General features: G+C 54.2%; 1 protein-coding gene and 1 long non-coding RNA gene across 8 annotated transcripts in view; one reads left to right on the top strand and one right to left on the bottom strand.

Moving 5' to 3' along the window:
- Positions 1 to 236: 236 nt before the first annotated feature.
- LOC144614787 (uncharacterized) overlaps positions 237 to 17,792 on the top strand; it is a 29,450-nt gene continuing 11,894 nt past the window's right edge. Inside the window, exons 1-6 of one of the 4 annotated variants that reach the window (XR_013552953.2) lie at positions 237 to 1,528; positions 2,600 to 2,783; positions 3,486 to 3,639; positions 5,584 to 5,951; positions 6,669 to 6,906; positions 16,739 to 16,819. This is a non-coding gene — a long non-coding RNA (uncharacterized LOC144614787). Of the gene's footprint in view, positions 1,529 to 2,599; positions 2,784 to 3,485; positions 3,640 to 5,583; positions 5,952 to 6,668; positions 6,907 to 11,820; positions 11,921 to 16,738; positions 16,820 to 17,792 lie in introns of those variants that run through there. The other 3 variants (XR_013552952.2, XR_014136370.1, XR_013552954.2) reach the window with 3 other exon arrangements.
- Positions 2,859 to 17,792, bottom strand: part of LOC132689734 (ATP-binding cassette sub-family A member 17-like) — a 75,911-nt gene continuing 60,977 nt past the window's right edge. For 2 of the 4 annotated variants that reach the window (XM_078440229.2, XM_078440231.2), the window contains 9 exons: positions 16,293 to 16,451; positions 13,593 to 13,771; positions 12,867 to 12,995; positions 11,877 to 12,071; positions 5,515 to 5,702; positions 4,322 to 4,492; positions 3,865 to 4,055; positions 3,652 to 3,725; positions 2,859 to 3,141 (listed from right to left, as the gene is read on the bottom strand). In XM_078440229.2, coding sequence (XP_078296355.2) covers positions 2,902 to 3,141; positions 3,652 to 3,725; positions 3,865 to 4,055; positions 4,322 to 4,492; positions 5,515 to 5,702; positions 11,877 to 12,071; positions 12,867 to 12,995; positions 13,593 to 13,771; positions 16,293 to 16,451 — 1,526 coding nt within the window. In that variant the 3' untranslated portion in view covers positions 2,859 to 2,901. The remainder of the gene's footprint in view (positions 3,142 to 3,651; positions 3,726 to 3,864; positions 4,056 to 4,321; positions 4,493 to 5,514; positions 5,703 to 11,876; positions 12,072 to 12,866; positions 12,996 to 13,592; positions 13,772 to 16,292; positions 16,452 to 17,792) is intronic. The other 2 variants (XM_078440230.2, XM_078440232.2) reach the window with 2 other exon arrangements.

The raw sequence follows: 17,792 nt of genomic DNA on the forward strand, positions 1-17,792 counted from the left end.
GCCGGCGGAGGGGGGGGGCGCGCGCCGCTGGACCGCCAGGCCCTGCCTCCTGCCCCGCCCCCCGCCCGCTTCGAGCGATCGCAATTGGCCATGCCGGGACGCGAATTCGAACGCCGTCCGTGGATTGGTGGAGCCCGCGCGGCCGCCCCGCCTCCCCGGCTGGAGCGCGAGTCCCCAGGGAGAGCGGCGCCCGCTTGGCGGGCGGGAGCGTCGCAGTGTCGAGCGTGGGCCCGGGCTGCTCGGGCCGCGCGGGCGCCTGCGAGCGTCGTCCGCGGTGCGCGGTGGGCTGTCAGGGAAGGCTCGTGGGGACCCGCCGCGCCTCCGGCCTCGCCCCACGGCCGCGCTCCCCGCCGCCCGCCCTCCCGCGCGTCAGGCTAGGAGACGGCTGGCTCGGCGCCTAGCCGCCGCGGACGCGACAGGGAAGCAGCACTTTCAGGGACTCGGCTGGCGCGTTCGAGCCCTTCTTCCAGCGAATCGTGGCTCACCCGTCCCTCGCACCGGACATCGTCCCTGTCTGTCCCCGGCCGGTCCTCACTGCCCCCCGGGAGCCCTTTCCGAAGTAGCAGCGCCCACCCGCTGGCTTGACTGGCTGCGGCGCGTTGTGTTCTTTCGGGGCGCCGGGCAGGAGCCCCCCACGTCCGACGACAAATAAAGCCTCCGCGGAGAAGCGCTGGGTGGAATAGCAGCTCTCCTCAAGTCAGCCGCCACCTCCCCTCTGTCCTCGACCCTTTCTGCCCTGAACCACCCAGCCGGGCACACACACACAGGGGCCATGGTGCCAGTCTGCAGCAGGAGACAGAGAAGGAAACAGTCACGCGGGGTATGAGAGTCCAGCAAGCTTGGCGCTGCTCCCCAAATGTCCCAAGTTCCGCACAAAAGCATGAGGAGTCGGTGGTGGCCCCTTCAGATTTCTCCTTACCCCTTTGGTTACTGTTTTCTGCCTTGTTACTGTGTTGTCCTGTTCCCCTGCACTGTGACTTTGTTGCTGGTCCCCCTCCAGGGCCAGGGGGTGCCCTTCCATCCCAGACACCTTGAAGGGATGATGAGCCATTCTCACTCCGCCCAGTCCCCTGGGGAGCCCCAAACCGTGTCCCTCAGCTGTCTCCTCTCCTTGTTCTTTATGTCCTTATCATTTTATTCACCAGGAGGTAAAGTTCTCTCATTTAAAAAAAAAAAAATTTTTTTAACGTTTATTTTACTTTTTTGAGACAGAGACAGAGCATGAATGGGGAAGGGTCAGAGAGAAGGAGACACAGAATGGGAAACAGGCTCCAGGCTCTGTCAACACAGAGCCCGATGAGGGGCTCGAACTCCCGGACCGCGAGATCATGACCTGAACCGGAGCCGGCTGCTTAACCAACCGAGCCACCCAAGCGCCCCAAAAGTTCTCTTAATTTTCAGCAAACTGTGGCCCTTGCCCCCATTCTACGCCTTGGCAGGAAGAGCCAAGGCGTAGGCCTGGCAGAGCAACGAGCCACTTGCAGAGGATGAGAAGGGCCCATTTCCCACTGGACATCCACTTGGGAGGGTGAGACAACTCACTGGAAAAGTCAGGGGCTCAGGGAAGTTCCTGGCTGGAATAAGATGGCAGTTGAAGACGTGGGGGTGAACAAGAAAAAAAATTCAAGGGTGGCCGGGTGCAGAGGCGGGAGTGAGCCACAGTGAAGTAGGCCGAGAGCCTGAGGGGTCCCACCATTCAGTGAGAAACGAAGAGGAACCTCCAGAGGAGAACCAAACACAGCGGCCGTGGGGGAGGGAGAGCTGGGAGGGGCTTTCATCGGGGGGGGGGGGCAGGGAATACCATGAAACGTCACATAGCAGTGACATGGAGAAAGGATGGAGAAATCAGTGGGTGTGGCAGCCAGGGATGGGACGGTGCTGTAATTTGGGGTGAGTGGGGATGGGAGGTGGGAAGTGTGGCAAGTGTGGTCGGGGACCGCACCACTTTCCCCACTTTCCCCCTCAGCCTGGCTGAGAAAGCAGGGAGGGAACTACTTGCAAAGGAGGAGCTGAGGGGGCTTTCCAGAAGGGACAGGTGTGACCATGCTGGAGAGAGAAAGGCTACAAGATGGGCGTGTCTCAGAGCAGAGTCCTGGTGACAAAGGGCGCAGCCACGTGTACCCGTGCTCTTGGCTTGAGGGCGTAGTGGCCTGGAGCACACAGGCCTTAGCTTTGTGGTTCTCACACGTGAGATGCATCAGCACTTGTGAACACGGGGTGCTTACAACACGGCTTGCTGGGGCTCACCCCAGAGATTTCCGGTTTGCCAGGTCCGGGGTGGGGCTCAAGGATCTGAATTTCTAACAAGTTTCTGAACGATTTAGAAACTGCTGCTTGGGAGCCTTCCCCTTTGAGAACCTCTCCCTGAACTGAATCTTGGCCTACTACATGTTGACTCTGGAAAGTTGACCCTAAGTTCCAGGTTACTCATCCGAGTAACACTTCATGGGCTGATGGCAGGATCACACGCGGGCTGACCCCTAATATTTGTAGGGACCGGGACAGAGTACAGATGGAGCTGCACAAATCCAAGTATTGAAATAAAGGAAAATTGTTAGGTTGGCAAACTCATCAACCTGTTCTCTTCTCTTACCTGCAGAAGGTGCAGTGTCATGACAACTGTGGTCACCCCCAGGCCACTGAGCCTTGAGAAGACATGGCAGGGGGTCACCTGAGGCTGCTTCCACAAGCCAGGTCTCAGTGAGGCCTCGGGCCACTCAGGTGGGACTCAAGGGGATCTTTTCCCACGGCGATGCACCTGGGCTGTCCACCAGGCCTCCAAGGTGAGAGGTCCCAATCTGATCTAGAGCCACCCCCAACCCTCGGCCCCGAACTGAGCTCACTGGGTGTACAAGCTATCTTTGTACCCCTTGCAGCCCATGGCAGGCTGCACACTCTTTATTACAGCAAGACAGGTTCTGAGGGAAGTGGGGAGGGAGGCTGGGAAGGAGGCTGGGAGGGAGGCTGGGAGGGAGGCTGGGAGGGGGGTGGAGCTGGCTTTGCTTGCTCTGGTTTCTTTCCCTCTTGGGTAGGGGGCATAGGGTAGGTGAAGCTCAGGAAAATATCCTCCAGGGAGACTTGGTTGACAGAATAGTCATCCAGCATGAATTTCCTCTTGGCTTGCTCCAGAATGTCAAACACCTGTGGGAAGGAGGGAGGCCACCATGGATGATGGGCACAAGGGAGGGGAGGAGGCAACAGAGGGTGGAAAGAGGGAGTATCTCTAGGGGTGTGATAAGGCCCCCAAAAGGCCCATCGCTTTTTCAGCTGCTCCCAGAGCACCTCCCCAGAAGTGAGTCCTAGGGAGTCCAGCTGCCTGAGATCTCAGGGAAGGGTCCCTGGCTGGGGACAGTGCCAGAAGGCAGAGGCCCTGATTGGATCTCTGGCTTGCTGTGGCCCGGGGCACGTGGCATCCCCTCTCGGGCCCTGCTCCCCTCTCTGTGAAGTGAGGGGCAGGAGGAGCTGATCTCTGAGGTCTCTTCTAGCTCCCACATCCTATGTTCTATGAAATCCATGTGAATGTTGCCCTGGAGACGGAAAAAACCTGCGGCAGCTTTGAATGCAATTTACATGCAAGAGGGAGAACAGGTCACCCCAGAAAGCCCGTGACGTCTGAGGTTTGCTCCCTCTGATGCCCAGGTATGTGCTCACCTTGGCCCAGCTGATGTCCTCCCTGGGCAGGTGGTAATGGACCATCCCTTGGTGCTCATCCTCCAGGACGCTGCCTGCACGAAGGAGACGCCGTGTCCCCGTGAGGGCCGGGCTGTGGGGGCCAGGGGAGAGCCGCCCGGGACCCTGGAATCACGGCCCTCCTCCCGGGGTCGCGGGCCCGGGACTCGGCAGGGATGAGGCACGGAGACACACCTGGGAAGGTCAGGTTCACAAACGCCTTGAACTCCTCCAGGGCCTCCTGCCGCCCTTCGCTCCGGACCTTGGCCCGCAGGGAGTAGCCGCTGCCAAACTTGCTCTTGAGGTGCTGTGGGCTGCCCAGGCACTTGAACTGGCCCTGCACCATGATGGCCAGCCGGGTGCACAAGGCCTCACATTCTTCCATGCTGGGGAGAGGGGCAGAGGTCTGACACGGGGCCGGGGGCGCCGATGCCTGCCTCCCACGTCAAAGGCTCATGCGGGCGGGCCGGTGTTGTCGGCCAGATCGAGCTGTTCCCGATTCCCGTGTTTGGAGGGTGGCCCACACGGTTAAGCCTGGGGACTTTCCTCATTGACTCTGAATCAGCTTCTGGCAGGTCTTCTGTCCACCTAGCCCCTCCCAGCCAGCTCTTGTCCTAGCTATTCCATCGACCTCTAGAGACCCCGGCTCTACCTGTGGGTGGTGAGAACAATGGCCTTGCCAGACTTGCGGGCTCGTGCCACTGTGCCCCAGAGCAGGCGCCGGGCCACGGGGTCCATGCCAGTGGATGGCTCGTCCAGCAACATGACTGAAGGCTCTCCAATTAGGGCGACGCCAGTGCTCAGCTTTCGTTTGTTGCCACCACTGGGGGCAAAGTGGGGAAAGGTTGGGGTGAAAGGCAAACATCAATCAGGGGTAGCCCAACACTCCCCATGCGTGGGCGCACACACACACACGCGTGTGGGCACATGCACATGCGTGTGTTTTCCTTTCGGTTCAGAAAGTACTCCCCAGCCTCTAGTGGAGCGTTAGTAGTGTGGTCCCCCAGTCCCCCACCCTCCCGTGAGGTTGCATTGTGACTTGGCTGTCCATTCAGTGTGTAAGCCATTGCCCTGGACACAGGGACACGTGGACACAAGGTGAGCACATGCTTGATGAGTCTTCTTTGAGGGTCTCTGCAGTGTTCGGGGAGTAAGGGCAGAGGGCCATTTTAGTAATTTTTTTTAAGTGAACACATAGCATTGACAGTGCGCAAGGGGCTGTTTTAAACTTTGCAAATGTTGACTCATTTAATCTACCAAAAATACAAGGAAGTACAAAAAGCTGCTTGAAATCAACACCAGCAGAGAGGGAAGAGCCAAAGATGACAATCACCTGACCCCTGGGCAAGTCTGATTTCCCAGCTCCGGGGCGAGGCGGGGGGGGGGGATGCTGCCGCGAACCGCCAGGGGGCGCTGCACTGCACACAACCCCAGCGGGTCCTGGGACAGAGGGGAGGGGGCGTGGCCCTGCTTGGCGAGCTAAGCCAAGCGAGTTGCTGAGTATGGGTGGCAGCGGAAGACTGAGGCTTGTCAGCAAAACGTGAGCAGTTCAGATGCCTCAGACGCAGCAAGATAAGGTCATGTGTGAAATGGGAGGCTGCCAAAAATCAGAAGCCCTCTGCAAAGTGGCAGGTGCCATCTGCTTGTGCTCGGCCACCCACCTGCTAGGGGGCCAAGAGGAAAGGTGCCTCAGGGCAGCCCAGGCCATGGTCCATTCTTACGCCTCCCACAAATCCACACAGTGGCAGGGACTGCCCTGAGCTGATGGCCCTGGCCCTGCACGGAGGAGAGCCGGGCACGTCTCACCGGTGGAGGTGGCGGGACCGAGGGAGCCCCAGATCTCACCTGTAGGTCTTCACCAGTTTGTCAGTGTAGGTGTACATGAGTAACTCCTCAAGAATTTGTTCCACGCAGGTGCCGATGTGGCGCTCGGGGATGCCCCGGATCCGGGCGTACATGACCAGCGTCTCCCGGCCCGTCATGTGGTTGAGCAGGGTGTCAGACTGGGGACAGTAGCCCACCCACTGCCGCACCTGGTGGGGGGGAGGCACGTCAGAAGGAAAGCCGCCCGCTGCACGGGGGGCCTGGACGCCTGCCCTGGCCTTGCCCCACCCCGGGCTCCTGCTCTGCCCCGTGCATCCCCACGTTTGCCATGTAGACAGACGTGTGCCCGGCTGCGGCGCTCGCTGGCGGGGTCTGTGGACGGGGCACACGAGGGGCCCTTCTGCTTGGCCAGCATGAAACCTCAGTGCTCAGCACCTGCCTGCCTCGTGCCCTTCCAGGTATCATGTCAGTAGAAGATGGTTAATTTTTCCCCCTTATTAGACATATAAGCTACAAATAGGTTTTCTTTATATTCACACGAAGACTACCAGGACCTGGCGTGGTCAGGGTGGTGTGCACCACCAGACGTTTCACGGACGTGTGCTCTCCGCAGAGGACCAATCGCGTCTTGTTTTTGCCAAATGTATCATCCCACGTCTACCATTTTGCAAGTTACTTTTCTAGCTCAACATTATGTCTTTTTTCTTTAATGTTTGTTTTTGAGGGAGAGCAAGAGAGAGTGCAAACAGGGGAGGGACAGGGAGAGAGAGGGTGATAGAGGATCCAAGCAGGCTCCGTGCTGACGCAGGGTTTGAACCCACGAACTGTGAGATCATGACCTGGGCTGAGGTCAGTCGCTCAACTGACTGAGCCACCCAGGTGCTCCTCAACATTATACGTGAAAGATCTTTCTCAGTCAAGAAATGCCGTCCTACCCCAACTCAGTTTAACTGCTACTTAGCCATTAGGGGAGGGTTTCTAGATTTTATTTAGCTGTTTATAAAAAAAAGTCAGGCACGTGCCAGTTATTTCCAAGGTTCTGCGTTTATAAACGTGGGGTGAACTACCCTGGTTTGCGCCCATGGTCAGGTGCTCCCCTGGAGTACAAGACGAAGATAGTAGGGAGCCATTTTTGAAAAACAACCAATGCTGTCCTTCCTGTCTTCCCGCTAAAGATGCCAGACTGCTCTGGACACCACCATCTGGGGCGGGGTGGGCAGCTCTGACCGGGTGCAGACCTGAAAACCGCCTGGATGGAATGAACTAGGGGACAACGTGCCAGGACATCCCACAACCGAGGGCAGGGCTCCCCCTGAAGACAGACGCCACCGGGCAGGAGCAAAGTGCTGGGAGGAAACACGGACTTGACAGAAGAGGCTTCGAGCATCTCACTATGAGACATGAAGATTTCTGGTAGGTTGCCTTCATTGGGTGATCTTCACCTGCCGTTTCTTCTATTTCTAGTTTGCTGAAAATCGTCTATGATCATGTGTGGGACGGGGTTCCTATCAAGTGCTTTTTCAGCATCTGTTGATAAATGGTTCTTTGCCCCGCTTTGATCTACTAAGGTAGTGATTTCTGTTGGTGGGTTTTTTGCTCTGGAGCCTTAATCATGTTCCTAGAGCAAACCTGACTTGATCATAATTTTTATTTTCTCAACTCCTGCTGGATTTACATCAGTAATTTAGGGTGTTTATGTTTTTCGTGAAACTGGCCCCTGGCTTGTTTTAGATACTGTCCTTGCCTGGTTTTACCAGCTCCCGAGCTGGGCAGTGCCCCGGCTTCTCTCCCAAGCTTCTGCAGGGCTTCTGCTACAGGGACATGATCTGCTCAGTGGTGGCTGGTCCTGTCCAAGAAGGGGTAGATCTTTGACCTTCGTTTCAGGTCTCTACAGGTTTTGGTCTGTACAGGTTTTCTATCTCTTGAAACAGTTTGGGGGTAGAAGGCTTGAGAATGTGATGTGATCTAGAGAAGAGGAAGGAGTGTGGTGTTTCTTACACACCTGACTTGGCAGTAACCTGCTGTCTCCACGGCTCGGCTGGGTGCTCACGGAGCCCCACTCGGCACTCGGTGGTGCTGTGGACCGAGGACGACCCCTCATCGGAGCCAGCTAATTCTGGGGCAGTGAGCAGGTCTCACAGAAATGCAGATGGACTGTCGGGAGTCACAGCTGATGCTTGGAACACCAGCACATCCTGCCAAGAATATATTTTAGCAAATGAAAAGAATGCTTGAAAGTACTCGTCCAGATCAAGGGAGGCAAGCAGAAGGCTCACAAAGGGGGAAGAGCAAGGAGTTTGCTGCCGAGAGGGATCTGTGTGGGGTTCCCAGTGGGAAGCGCAGGAACGGAAGTGCAGGCTTAACTAGATTTAAATTCCACGTTTCTAATGGTGAGGTCACGTAGACAGCCAGGAGGTGATGTGCAGATGGGTTCTGGGAGGACTGGAATCCGATTTCCGGGCAGATGTGTTGTGTTGTATTTTAATTTAATGTAATTTAATTTAATTTAATTTAATTTTATTTAATTTTATTTTATAATATGTATATGTATTCTATGTTTTTATGTTTATTTTTGAGAGAAAGAGCGTGAGTTGGGGAGGGGCAGAGAGAGAGGGAGACACAGAATCCGAAACAGGCTGTAGGCTCCGAGCTGTCAGCACAGAGCCCGATGTGGGGCCCAAACTCATAAACCGTGAGATCATGATCTGAGCCGAAGTCCCAGACTGAGTCACCCAGGTGCCCCCTTAACATTTTTTTTTAACTTAAGTAGTCTCTGCACCCAACATGGGGCTCAGACTCATGACGCTGAGATGAAGAGGCACAGGCTCCACCGACTGAGCCAGCCAGGTGCCCCTGATATGTGGCCTTTTCTAATTGGCTTCTTCCAGTGAGCATCGTGTCTTTCAGGCTGTGGCACGTGCGTCAGCATTTCATCCCTTTACGTGGCTGAACATTGTTGCATCGTACGCGTGGATCACGTGTTGTATATCTGTGGATCCACTGATGGACCTTTCGGTTCTTGTGAAAAATGCTACTGTGAACATCCACATGCAGGTTTTTATGTGGATGTAGGTTTCCATTTCTCTGGGGTTCATGCCTCCTGGTGGAGTTTCTGGCTCGTGTGTCGACTTTGTGTTTCATCGTTTGAGTATCTTCCTGGATCATGTTTTCCTTGGGGCCTTCAGTCCCTTTGTATTTAACATACTTACTGATGTATTTGGATGTCGGTCTGCCCACTTATTCAGGGCTGAGTGTTCCACGTATTCTCGTGTTCTGTGTTCCTCTTTCTCCATCACTTCTCATCCTCGGTCACATTATTGTTTTCATTTCCCTACAGTCCCCCTCTGTGGCTTATTCCTGGCCCCCATTCTTGTGCTCGGGGAGGAGCAGAGAGAGAGACAGAGACAGAGACAGAATCTGAAACAGGCTCCGGGCTCTGAACTGTCAGCACAGAGCCCAATGTGGGGCTCGAACTCACGAACCATGAGATCATGACCTGAGCCGAAGTCGGACACTTAACCGACTGAGCCACCCAGGCACCCCATTAATATTTGTATGTATTTAAAACTTCACGAGAAACTATTGTTATAGCTTTGTTTAATCAAAACTCATATGTTCCCCCCCCCCCCCTTTTTTTAAATCACTCTTCAATCCTTTCTGCATGACTTTGAGCTTCCTTCAGGGATGATTTTCCCTCTGGGTAAAGGTGGCTCTCATTTATTATCATTATTTGGTGCACGTACACTGGTGATCAGTTCTGTCAGTTTTTGCTTATCTGGAAACGTCTTCTTACCTTCTTTTTACAGCATGGCTTGACTGCATGTATCATTCTGGGCTCGTCGTTAGCACTTGTGTCATTTGTAGGGTGACATTCTGTTGTCTTTTGGCCTCTTTCCTTTCTGTTGAGAAGTCATCTGCTGGCCCAAGTGTTGCTCCTTCCAAAGTGGGTCCTCCTGTGTTTGTGGTTCAGCAGTTTTATGATCATGTTCCTAGGGATTTATTTCTTTTAATTTCTCCTGCTTAGGATTCATAGGGATTTACTTATTTATAATTTGATGTCTTTCATAAACTTGGGAACATTATAGACATTAAGTTTTCAAGTCCCACTTTGCCTCATATTTGTGTCCTTTCCATCTGAGACTTCAGTTACACATACGTTAAACCTTTTCACCGCATCCTCTGTATCAGATTATTACGTATGGCTGTAAAACACATTACTCCAAAACGTAGCTGTAGTTTGTTAGTTATTTGGTGGTTTCTGCAGGTCAGATCGTGAATCTGGGGGCAGCTTGGCTGGGTGGTTCTGGGCAGGGTCTCTCATGAGGTGGCCTTTAGGCTCTCTGCCGGGCCTATGTCACCTGAAGCCTGGGGGATCTGCCTCTGAGCTCCCTCTGGTAGCAATGGGCAGGCCTCCGGACCCTGGGGCCGTTCCCTCCACAGGGCCCTGTGAGCGTCCTCATGATGTGGCAGTCAGCTTCCAGCAGCCTGAGGGATGTGAGGCAAGGGGCGCATTCCAGACGGAAGCTGTGGGCTCTCCTCTCAGCCAGTCTTGGGGCTGACACCCCATCTCTTCTCCACCGTGTTGCTGGTTGCATAGACCCACCCTTGGCCCAGCACGGGGAGGGGCTGCTCAAGGGTGTGAATCCCAGGAGAAGGGTCCCTCGGGCTGTCCCCACTGTGTGTCATGTTCCTTGCCTTCTCCTGGATAGCGTCTGCCCTTTGACTCTCCAGGCTTCACTCTGTAATATCCTTCGGAGGCGGGATTTTGTCTTGTACGTGGACCTGCTTATTTTTTATTGCTTACCAAGCAATGCTTTGGATAACTGTTTGTGGAAATCGTTTGAAGCCACAGTGATAGCATTTCCTCCCAGAGAAGATGGATGTTTGCCTCCAACAGGCGTCTGGGAGCATTGGCGGCTCAGGGTTCCGTCAGCCCCATTTCGGGGACTGAGACCAGGCCAGGCCTTTGTGCGATCCTTGGATGAGCTTGTCTACACGTAGCTCGTGTCTACAGCAGGGTGCAGCCTTGGGGGTCCACCCTCTAAGAAAGGATGCGCTCGCCCAGAACTCAGTGCCTGTCACTTCGGCGCCAAGAGCGGCACTCAGCTCCCAGCCGTCTGGGCCGGACCTGGTTGCCTCCCTGGGCCTCTCCCCTCTTCCCTCCTAGCTCAGTCTTTGCCATCTTTTCAGCCCCCTGGAGGTGTTTTCAGAATTTGGTCCTGTTTTTCTAGTTATCACCAGGAAGGCGGTCAGGGATATGTAATTTGCTGTTGCCAGAAGCCTGACCCGTAATTTTTACAATGGTAAAAAAAAGATAAAATGAGCAGTAAATGTTTCACAGCCGTGAGAGGCTTATGTTGGCTGCGGTTGTCTGGCCAGGCTCTGTACCGGGCAATACACGCTCTTGAACGCGCCTGTGTGGGCACTTCCGTTCTCTCTCTGAACACGGTTTTGGTCACGGACGCTGCAGCTGATTGGAAGAACTTCCCGGTGACACGGTGGCTGGTGCCGTGGAGTGCAGGTTCGATTATGCTGCCGCAGGTTGGTCTCTTCCTCTGCCTTCCACCGCCGGCCGCTGCCGTGTCCCTCTCTGCTCCCTGCATGGTGGGGACTCACTCTCGTGACCAGAGCTCCTGGCCACTGAGAGTCCTGGGCCCGGCACAGTTGTTAGCACGTCCAGGCCATTGTTGAATTGGTGCTGGTAGTTGAGGTGGGGACTCTGAGAAGAGGATCGGGTTCGAGGGGCTCATCATGTAGGTTTGGGTTGAAACTGGGAGACGTCTGAGTAAGGCCGACTAGGAGGCGTGCGTGTGCAGGTCTGATGCACAGGGCTGTGGTGGCTACGGGGGAGGCCGAAGACGGGGGGTGGGGGGGTGGGGGTGGGGGGGGGGTAACGACCAAGTCAGGCAGGGGCAGCGAGTATGGAGCAGGAAATACAGAGGGCTGGTGTTGCAGCCCTGAGGAGTCTGGGAAAGAAGGGTCATGGTGGGAAGGGCCAGAGGAGGGGGGAAGGCTACAGCTCTCAGGGGGGACAGTCCGCATTATGAGATGCCCCGCAAAAGGCAGGAAAGGCCAGCCGGGAGGCTGGAGTGGCCTCGCACGCGCAGGGGAGCGGCCGCAAGTCTGCGGTGTGTGCAGGGGAGCGGCCGGGAGGCTGGGTGGACGCGGGGCCGTTTGGGAGGGATGTGGAGGGCTGTGAGCAGTCGACACCAGAGATAGGGAGCTCAGAGAAGAGGTCTAAGGGGGGCCGTGGGGCTGGGAGGCACGTATAAACCTGATCCACGGGGGTCTTCTGAGACCAGGCGCACCCCTGCGTCACACCCCCAGGTGCACTTTCGCGGCCCCTCCTCCGACACAGCTACCCCGTCCCGGTCACACCCTACCTTCCTGAGGTGAGAGCTGATGCTGAGGCCCTTGATAAAGGCGTCCCCAGAGGTGATGGGCTCTTCCCCGGTCAGCATTTTGAAGATGGACGTTTTCCCAGCTCCGTTGACACCAAGAAGGCCAAAGCACTCCTCTGCCTGGACGGCGAAGGACACCTTATTCACGGCCAGCAGGGGCACCTTCCTGCCGTAGACCTGATGTGCCCAAGACAGAAGGCGCTCGGTGAGGAGGCCGGGGATCAGCAGCCCGGAGTCTCCCCTGTGCTTGTCATCTCCATTCTGGGGCAGGTCCCGGCTGCCCTCGGGGCCCAGGGGCCGGTGTGTGCCAGGCTTGGCCTTGCCTTCCCTCCCGGCAGGGTGAGGGAAGTCTGCTCTCCTTTTTCCCCTGCGAACCCGGAGAGCCTAGTTCTCCAGGGTAAGCCTCTTCCCTTCTGTCCTTAAAGCATAACCCTTTCGATGTTGCCTGTGTTGTTGGTTTGTTGGTTTGTTTTGGCCACCAGTGACTACAAAGCTACAAAGTTCCTGGATGTTTGAAGGGTCTCTTGGTAAAATTCTGGCCGGAGCTCTGGGGCAGACTAACCAGGTTTGCTCTGAGCTGTCTGACACTTCCCCCAACACGGGCTCCTCTGCAAACTGCCTTCTAGATCCTGGAGAGGGTCAGCCAGTCCTGTCCAACCTTGAGGTTTCCTGGGGTTTGGGGCTCCGGTGCCCTCCCACGCTAGGCCCTCCTGTCCTGCAGGGGACCCCCAAAGATGTGACGGAGGGCTGAGGTGCTGACGCCTGTCTTTGGGCACTCTGGGTGCAAACAAACTCGGATGTGGTTCATTCACAGAGGACGCGCCCCTGCCAGTCTGTCTCAGTCCTTGGCGGCTGGAGCTAGCAGACAGGGCCCCTCCCCCCGCCCAGGCAGCAGCTTCCTTATCAAAGGGCCACCCGAAGAATGGTCTTCGCCTTTGGGATTCTTTGCCTTTGGGGCACGTCTGATGTTACCTTTGACACGTCTTTAAGAACAAGTGGGTTTTCCTCAAGCAGCTTTTTCAAAGAAGTCTGGACCATTTTTGCCTCCTTTTGCACATCTTGGTCTCTGGGCACGGACGTTACCTTCTGCAATGTTACCTGCTTTCCCCAGACAAGGGTGGGAAGGGTGAGCGCTTTTGCGAGGGCGGGAGGCGGAGGCCTCAAGCACGCCCCACCGCCCCTTCCCCCGGGGCCAATGTGGGTATTCCGGACCAAGCTCACAGCCGTGTGGCCAGGGTATGGTGGACGTGGAAATTCCACGTGGCTTTTCCTTTTGAGGAAAATTCAAAGACTTGAAGCCTGGGGATGTGAAGGCACAAGTCCGTTTTCTAGAGTTTCTAAAGTCCTTGTGGGACTTTTGCCTCTGGAAGATTCTCAGACCAAGAGCTGACAGAACAGACCTTTCTCCTATCAGGCTCCTGGAGGAACGTGGGGAAGAGGCGTTCCGGAAAGGGGACTGGTTTTGCTTCTGCTCTGCTGACCAGCGTCACAGGAGCCAAGCCATCCCTCCCCCCTCCCTGTCCCTCCAGAGCCACGGGGGTCCCCGGGACTGGCTGTCACCCCCTCTGCCCTGGGGGTGGATTACGGTCTCCAGACTCGCTCAGATGCTGAGAGTCAAGGCCACTCCTGACCACAAACAGGAGGCCGTGAGCCAGCCCGTTCACCCGTGCTTCGAGAGTCACTCTCTGACCCACTCACCGATTCTTGCTTCCCGTTGAGGTCAGAAAACCTGGCTTTCAATTCCCGCAAGACATTGGTTTCAATGAGGAAAAGCAGGATGAGGTACACAGACCCCAAGACGGCGAGGGCTGCCAAGTACTTCCCCATCCCGAGGGACTCCCAGGCGTAGACGCTCTCCTGGACCATGTATCTCTCTACTAACGAGGAAAAAGCAGGTGTTACCAAACTTTGGGTGGTTTCCCGGCTTTTCCTCACCTTCTACCTATAGTGGGCAAATTTCTACCAGAGCGAGTACCATTGGAATGCCACATGTGCGTCACCAGTGCTGTCACCACATCCCGGCAGATGGTAAACATGAACTACACTTTGCTTTTCTTGAGACAACCCATCATCTGTGCAAATAATGCAGTAAAATCAAGGACCTCGCCCTGTCCACATGACAGCTATTTGAAATGCAAGATATTTATGCGTTTGGTTCTTTGATCTGTCTTCAGTCCCCTACAGCTTCAAACAACCAGTCACGTAAAAACATTTGAGAGCCTCTATTCCCCTCTTTTTTTTTTAATTCTTAGAAAATATTTTCTTTTTAATTTTTTAATGTTTATTTATTTTTGAGAGAGAGAGAGAGACAGATCGTGAGCAGGAGAGGGGCAGAGAGAGAGGGAGACACAGAACCCGAAGCAGGCTCCAGGCTCTGAGCTGTCAGCACAGAACCTGACATGGGGCTCGAACTCACGAACCACAAGATCATGACCTGAGCTGAAGTCTGATGCTTAACCAACTGAGCCACCCAGGTGCCCCCTCTATTCCCCTCTTTTTAATCTGATCTGCTTTAAGATTTTTCTTTTAAATGTGTGTATTTTATTAAAAAATTTTTTTTTAATGTTTATTCTTGAGACAGACAGCATGAATGGGAGAGGGTCAGAGAGAGGGAGACACAGAATCCGAAGCGGGCTCCAGGCTCTGAGTTGTCAGCACAGAGCCCTATGTGGGGCTCGAACTTATGGACTGTGAGATCATGACCTGAGCCGAAGTCGGACACTTAACCGACTGAGCCACCCAGGAGCCCCTAAATATGTGTATTTTAAAATTATGCTGTAAATACACCCTGGGGAAAAGGAACGTGGACGAGGGAGAGAATAAAGGTACTTCTCCACTCACCCAAACTGTTGTGATAGTTTTGTTTAATCCTTCTACCCTTTCGAGATACGATCTTTTACAATATAAATGGAGTGATACCATGCATTATTTTCTCCCACTCACTAGTTTCATTTAATAATGCGTAATGGACATCGACCGTATCAGGATGCAGAGATCAAAATAATAAAGATGTCTGGCGATGGTAAACACAGGGACAGTGATAAGAAGCAGCATTATTGCAAGTCGGCTTTGTAACTCCGCTTGTGGTTTTCTACACCACTGAAGAAACTGCATAAAAACAATGACCACTCCATGATTCTGGATACACAACACACAGTAACTGAAAGGGAGTGGGTACGGGTGGTATAGGAGCAGTTTTTGTGTTATGGAAGTTAAGCTCGCGCAAACTCAAAATGCAATGTCAGAACTGAAGGGTGTGTGGTGACCACAAGTTAGCTCTAGAATACACGTGAAAGGAAGTAAGAAATTAAGCCATTTCATAGGAGGTACCTAGGGTAGTTGAATTCACAGAGTTAGAAAGTGAAATGGTGGCCGCAGGAGGGGGCATCAGAGTTTCATGGGGACAGAGCTTCGGTTGTGCAGGGTGAAAAAAGAGACAGGGGCGCCTGGGCGGCTCAGCAGGCTGAGCGTCCGACTCTTGATTTCAGCTCAGTTCATGATCTCGTCGTTTGTGAGTTCGAGCCCCGTGTTGGGCTCTGCAGTGACAGTGCAGGGTCTGCTTGGGACTCCCTCTCTCAAAATAAATAAATGAAACTTAAAAGAAAAGTTCTGGAGACGGACGGTAGCAATTGCTGCACAACAGTGTGAATGTGCTTCATGCCGCTGAACTTATGCTCACAAACGGACAAAATGGTAAACTTTATATACATTTTGCCACAATTGAAAAAAATAGGTAATTTTGCAAGGTGTCGGAGAGCATGTGGACGAATTGGACCCGTCTTATATCGCTGGCAAAAATGTAAAATGGGCGCAGCCACCACGGAAAGCAGTTTGGTGGCTCCTCAAAGAGCTAAGCCACATACTCGCTCGTAGGTACGGACTCCAGGGAACTGAAAACACGTCCACGCGAAAGCTGGAACATGGATGTTCGCGGCAGCACTATCCGTAACTGCCAAAAAGTGGAAACAGCCCGCGTGTCCATCACCGGATGAATACACGAACGAATTGTGGTCCCTTCACACAATGGAATAGTATTCAGCCTCCAAAAGGGAACAAAGTACTGATACCTGCTACAACGGACGTGAACCTTGCAAACATTACTCCGAGTGGAAGGAGGCACACATAAAGGACACATAAATCACACATGCTGTGTGATTCCATTTATATGAAATGTCCACAAGAGGCAGATCCACAGAGACAGAAAGTAGATTTTGTGGCTGCCAGGGGCTATGGGGAGAAGGGAATGGGGAAGGAGTGTGAATGGAGGGCGTTTCTTTTTGGTGAGATGGAAATGTTCTCGAACTGGGATCGTGGTGTTCCTCGTACAGCCTTGTGAATATGCCCAGACCCGCTGACTTGTATCCTGTAGGAGGGCGGATCTCCATTTGCGATACTCACAAAATTTATTACACTCAGACTGGCTCAGGTTCCTGGTTTTGCATAACTTCTGGAGTCCGTGGTTGTAGTGTAAATTGAAGAGAGCCATTCCCAGGCAGTGGCCGGGGAGCATTAGGAAGGCATGATCCAAGGACTCCGAGACCCTGGTGTGGCCTTGGTCTGTGAGGGTGACAGAAAATAGTAACTCTCCTTGCAGCAAGGAAGAGGGCATGTCCCCTAGCACACGTCTCTCCGGGCTAGCTGCCTGTCTATCTACGCCAAGGATCTGATGTCTGTATCTGTTATCTGTATCTGTATCTGTTATCTCTCACCGCACTGTCACGCCTGGCCCCAGACCAGAGACCTGGTTCCCCCTCTGCGGTCACTCAGCCCCCACGCCGTGAACAGTTGTCTTCTGCAATGCTTCTTGAGCCTGCGTTTCACCCCCACTCCATCTGTTCCTGCAGACGTGTGCCAAAATGCTTGGTGTGATTTTTGGGAAACCCAGCAAGAGCTCAGCTGCCTCGTGAAACGCATCTGCGGAAGGGGTGAGTTTAGAGGCCGGAGGGAGACACGGTTTACAGGGGAGCTGGGGCCTGACAGCAGGGTCTGGTGGGCCCGCTGTGAGGTTGTCTGAACGTCATGGTACAAACGGATAACGAGACTCGGGACCCGCCTCTATAGTTTGTGGAGACAAAAACCATCATTTGTGATGCTGTACGTCACCACGTACCTGGAAAGGCCACAAGAATCAACCAGAGTAAGAAATGAAGGCAAGGTGAGCCAATTGGCTGGTTGTGAAGTAAATATGCAGAAACTGGGGCCCCTTAGAGGTTTAGAGAAACCAATTTTTAGATTTGTGTTACGTTAAAAAAACGGAATACCGAACGAGGTTGTAAAGAAATTGAGCTACGTTTAAAAAATATTAAATGTTTATTTACAACAAATAAACAAACGTGTTCTGTAAAAGCAATATTCTACACCTAAGCTTATTACAAGAGGACAGATGTGTGGTGCATGCACGGGGCATGGTCCGGTACCGGACCGTGTTGATAGTTCACGCACACCGCTGAGTCCCGCCACCATCCCCCCGCCCCCGCCCCACCTCGCCCCGCAACGTGCAGCCCCAGCACAGTGTCACCGACAGAAAGGAGGAACCGAGGGGCGGGGGTCGGGGCTCTCATGTCACACTTTGTGGCTCCAGACCCACGGGGAATTCGGGGGAGCCCAGGGACACGTGACTTGCAGATGGCCTGGGGAGAGGCTGAGCCAATTATACGAGAGGAAAGAAACTATACTCTCAGGACTTGTGTTTAGAGCCTTACTGCTTTTGGGTATCAATCCGTGAAATTCTTGCCGGGGGTGGGGGGCGGCCACTGGGGTGCATGATGAGTTGAACTTGGATACGAGGCGTCTCAACCAATGTGTGCTGGCCGCTGAGACACGGCCCACACAAGGGGCAGGAAGCAGAGTTTAGGGCCACCCTTACGTGCTCGCCAAGGTGTGGGTACCCGAGGCCCA

This window comes from Panthera onca, chromosome E3, assembly GCF_046562875.1.
Source record: "Panthera onca isolate mPanOnc1 chromosome E3, mPanOnc1 haplotype 2, whole genome shotgun sequence".
NCBI lineage: Eukaryota > Metazoa > Chordata > Mammalia > Carnivora > Felidae > Panthera > Panthera onca.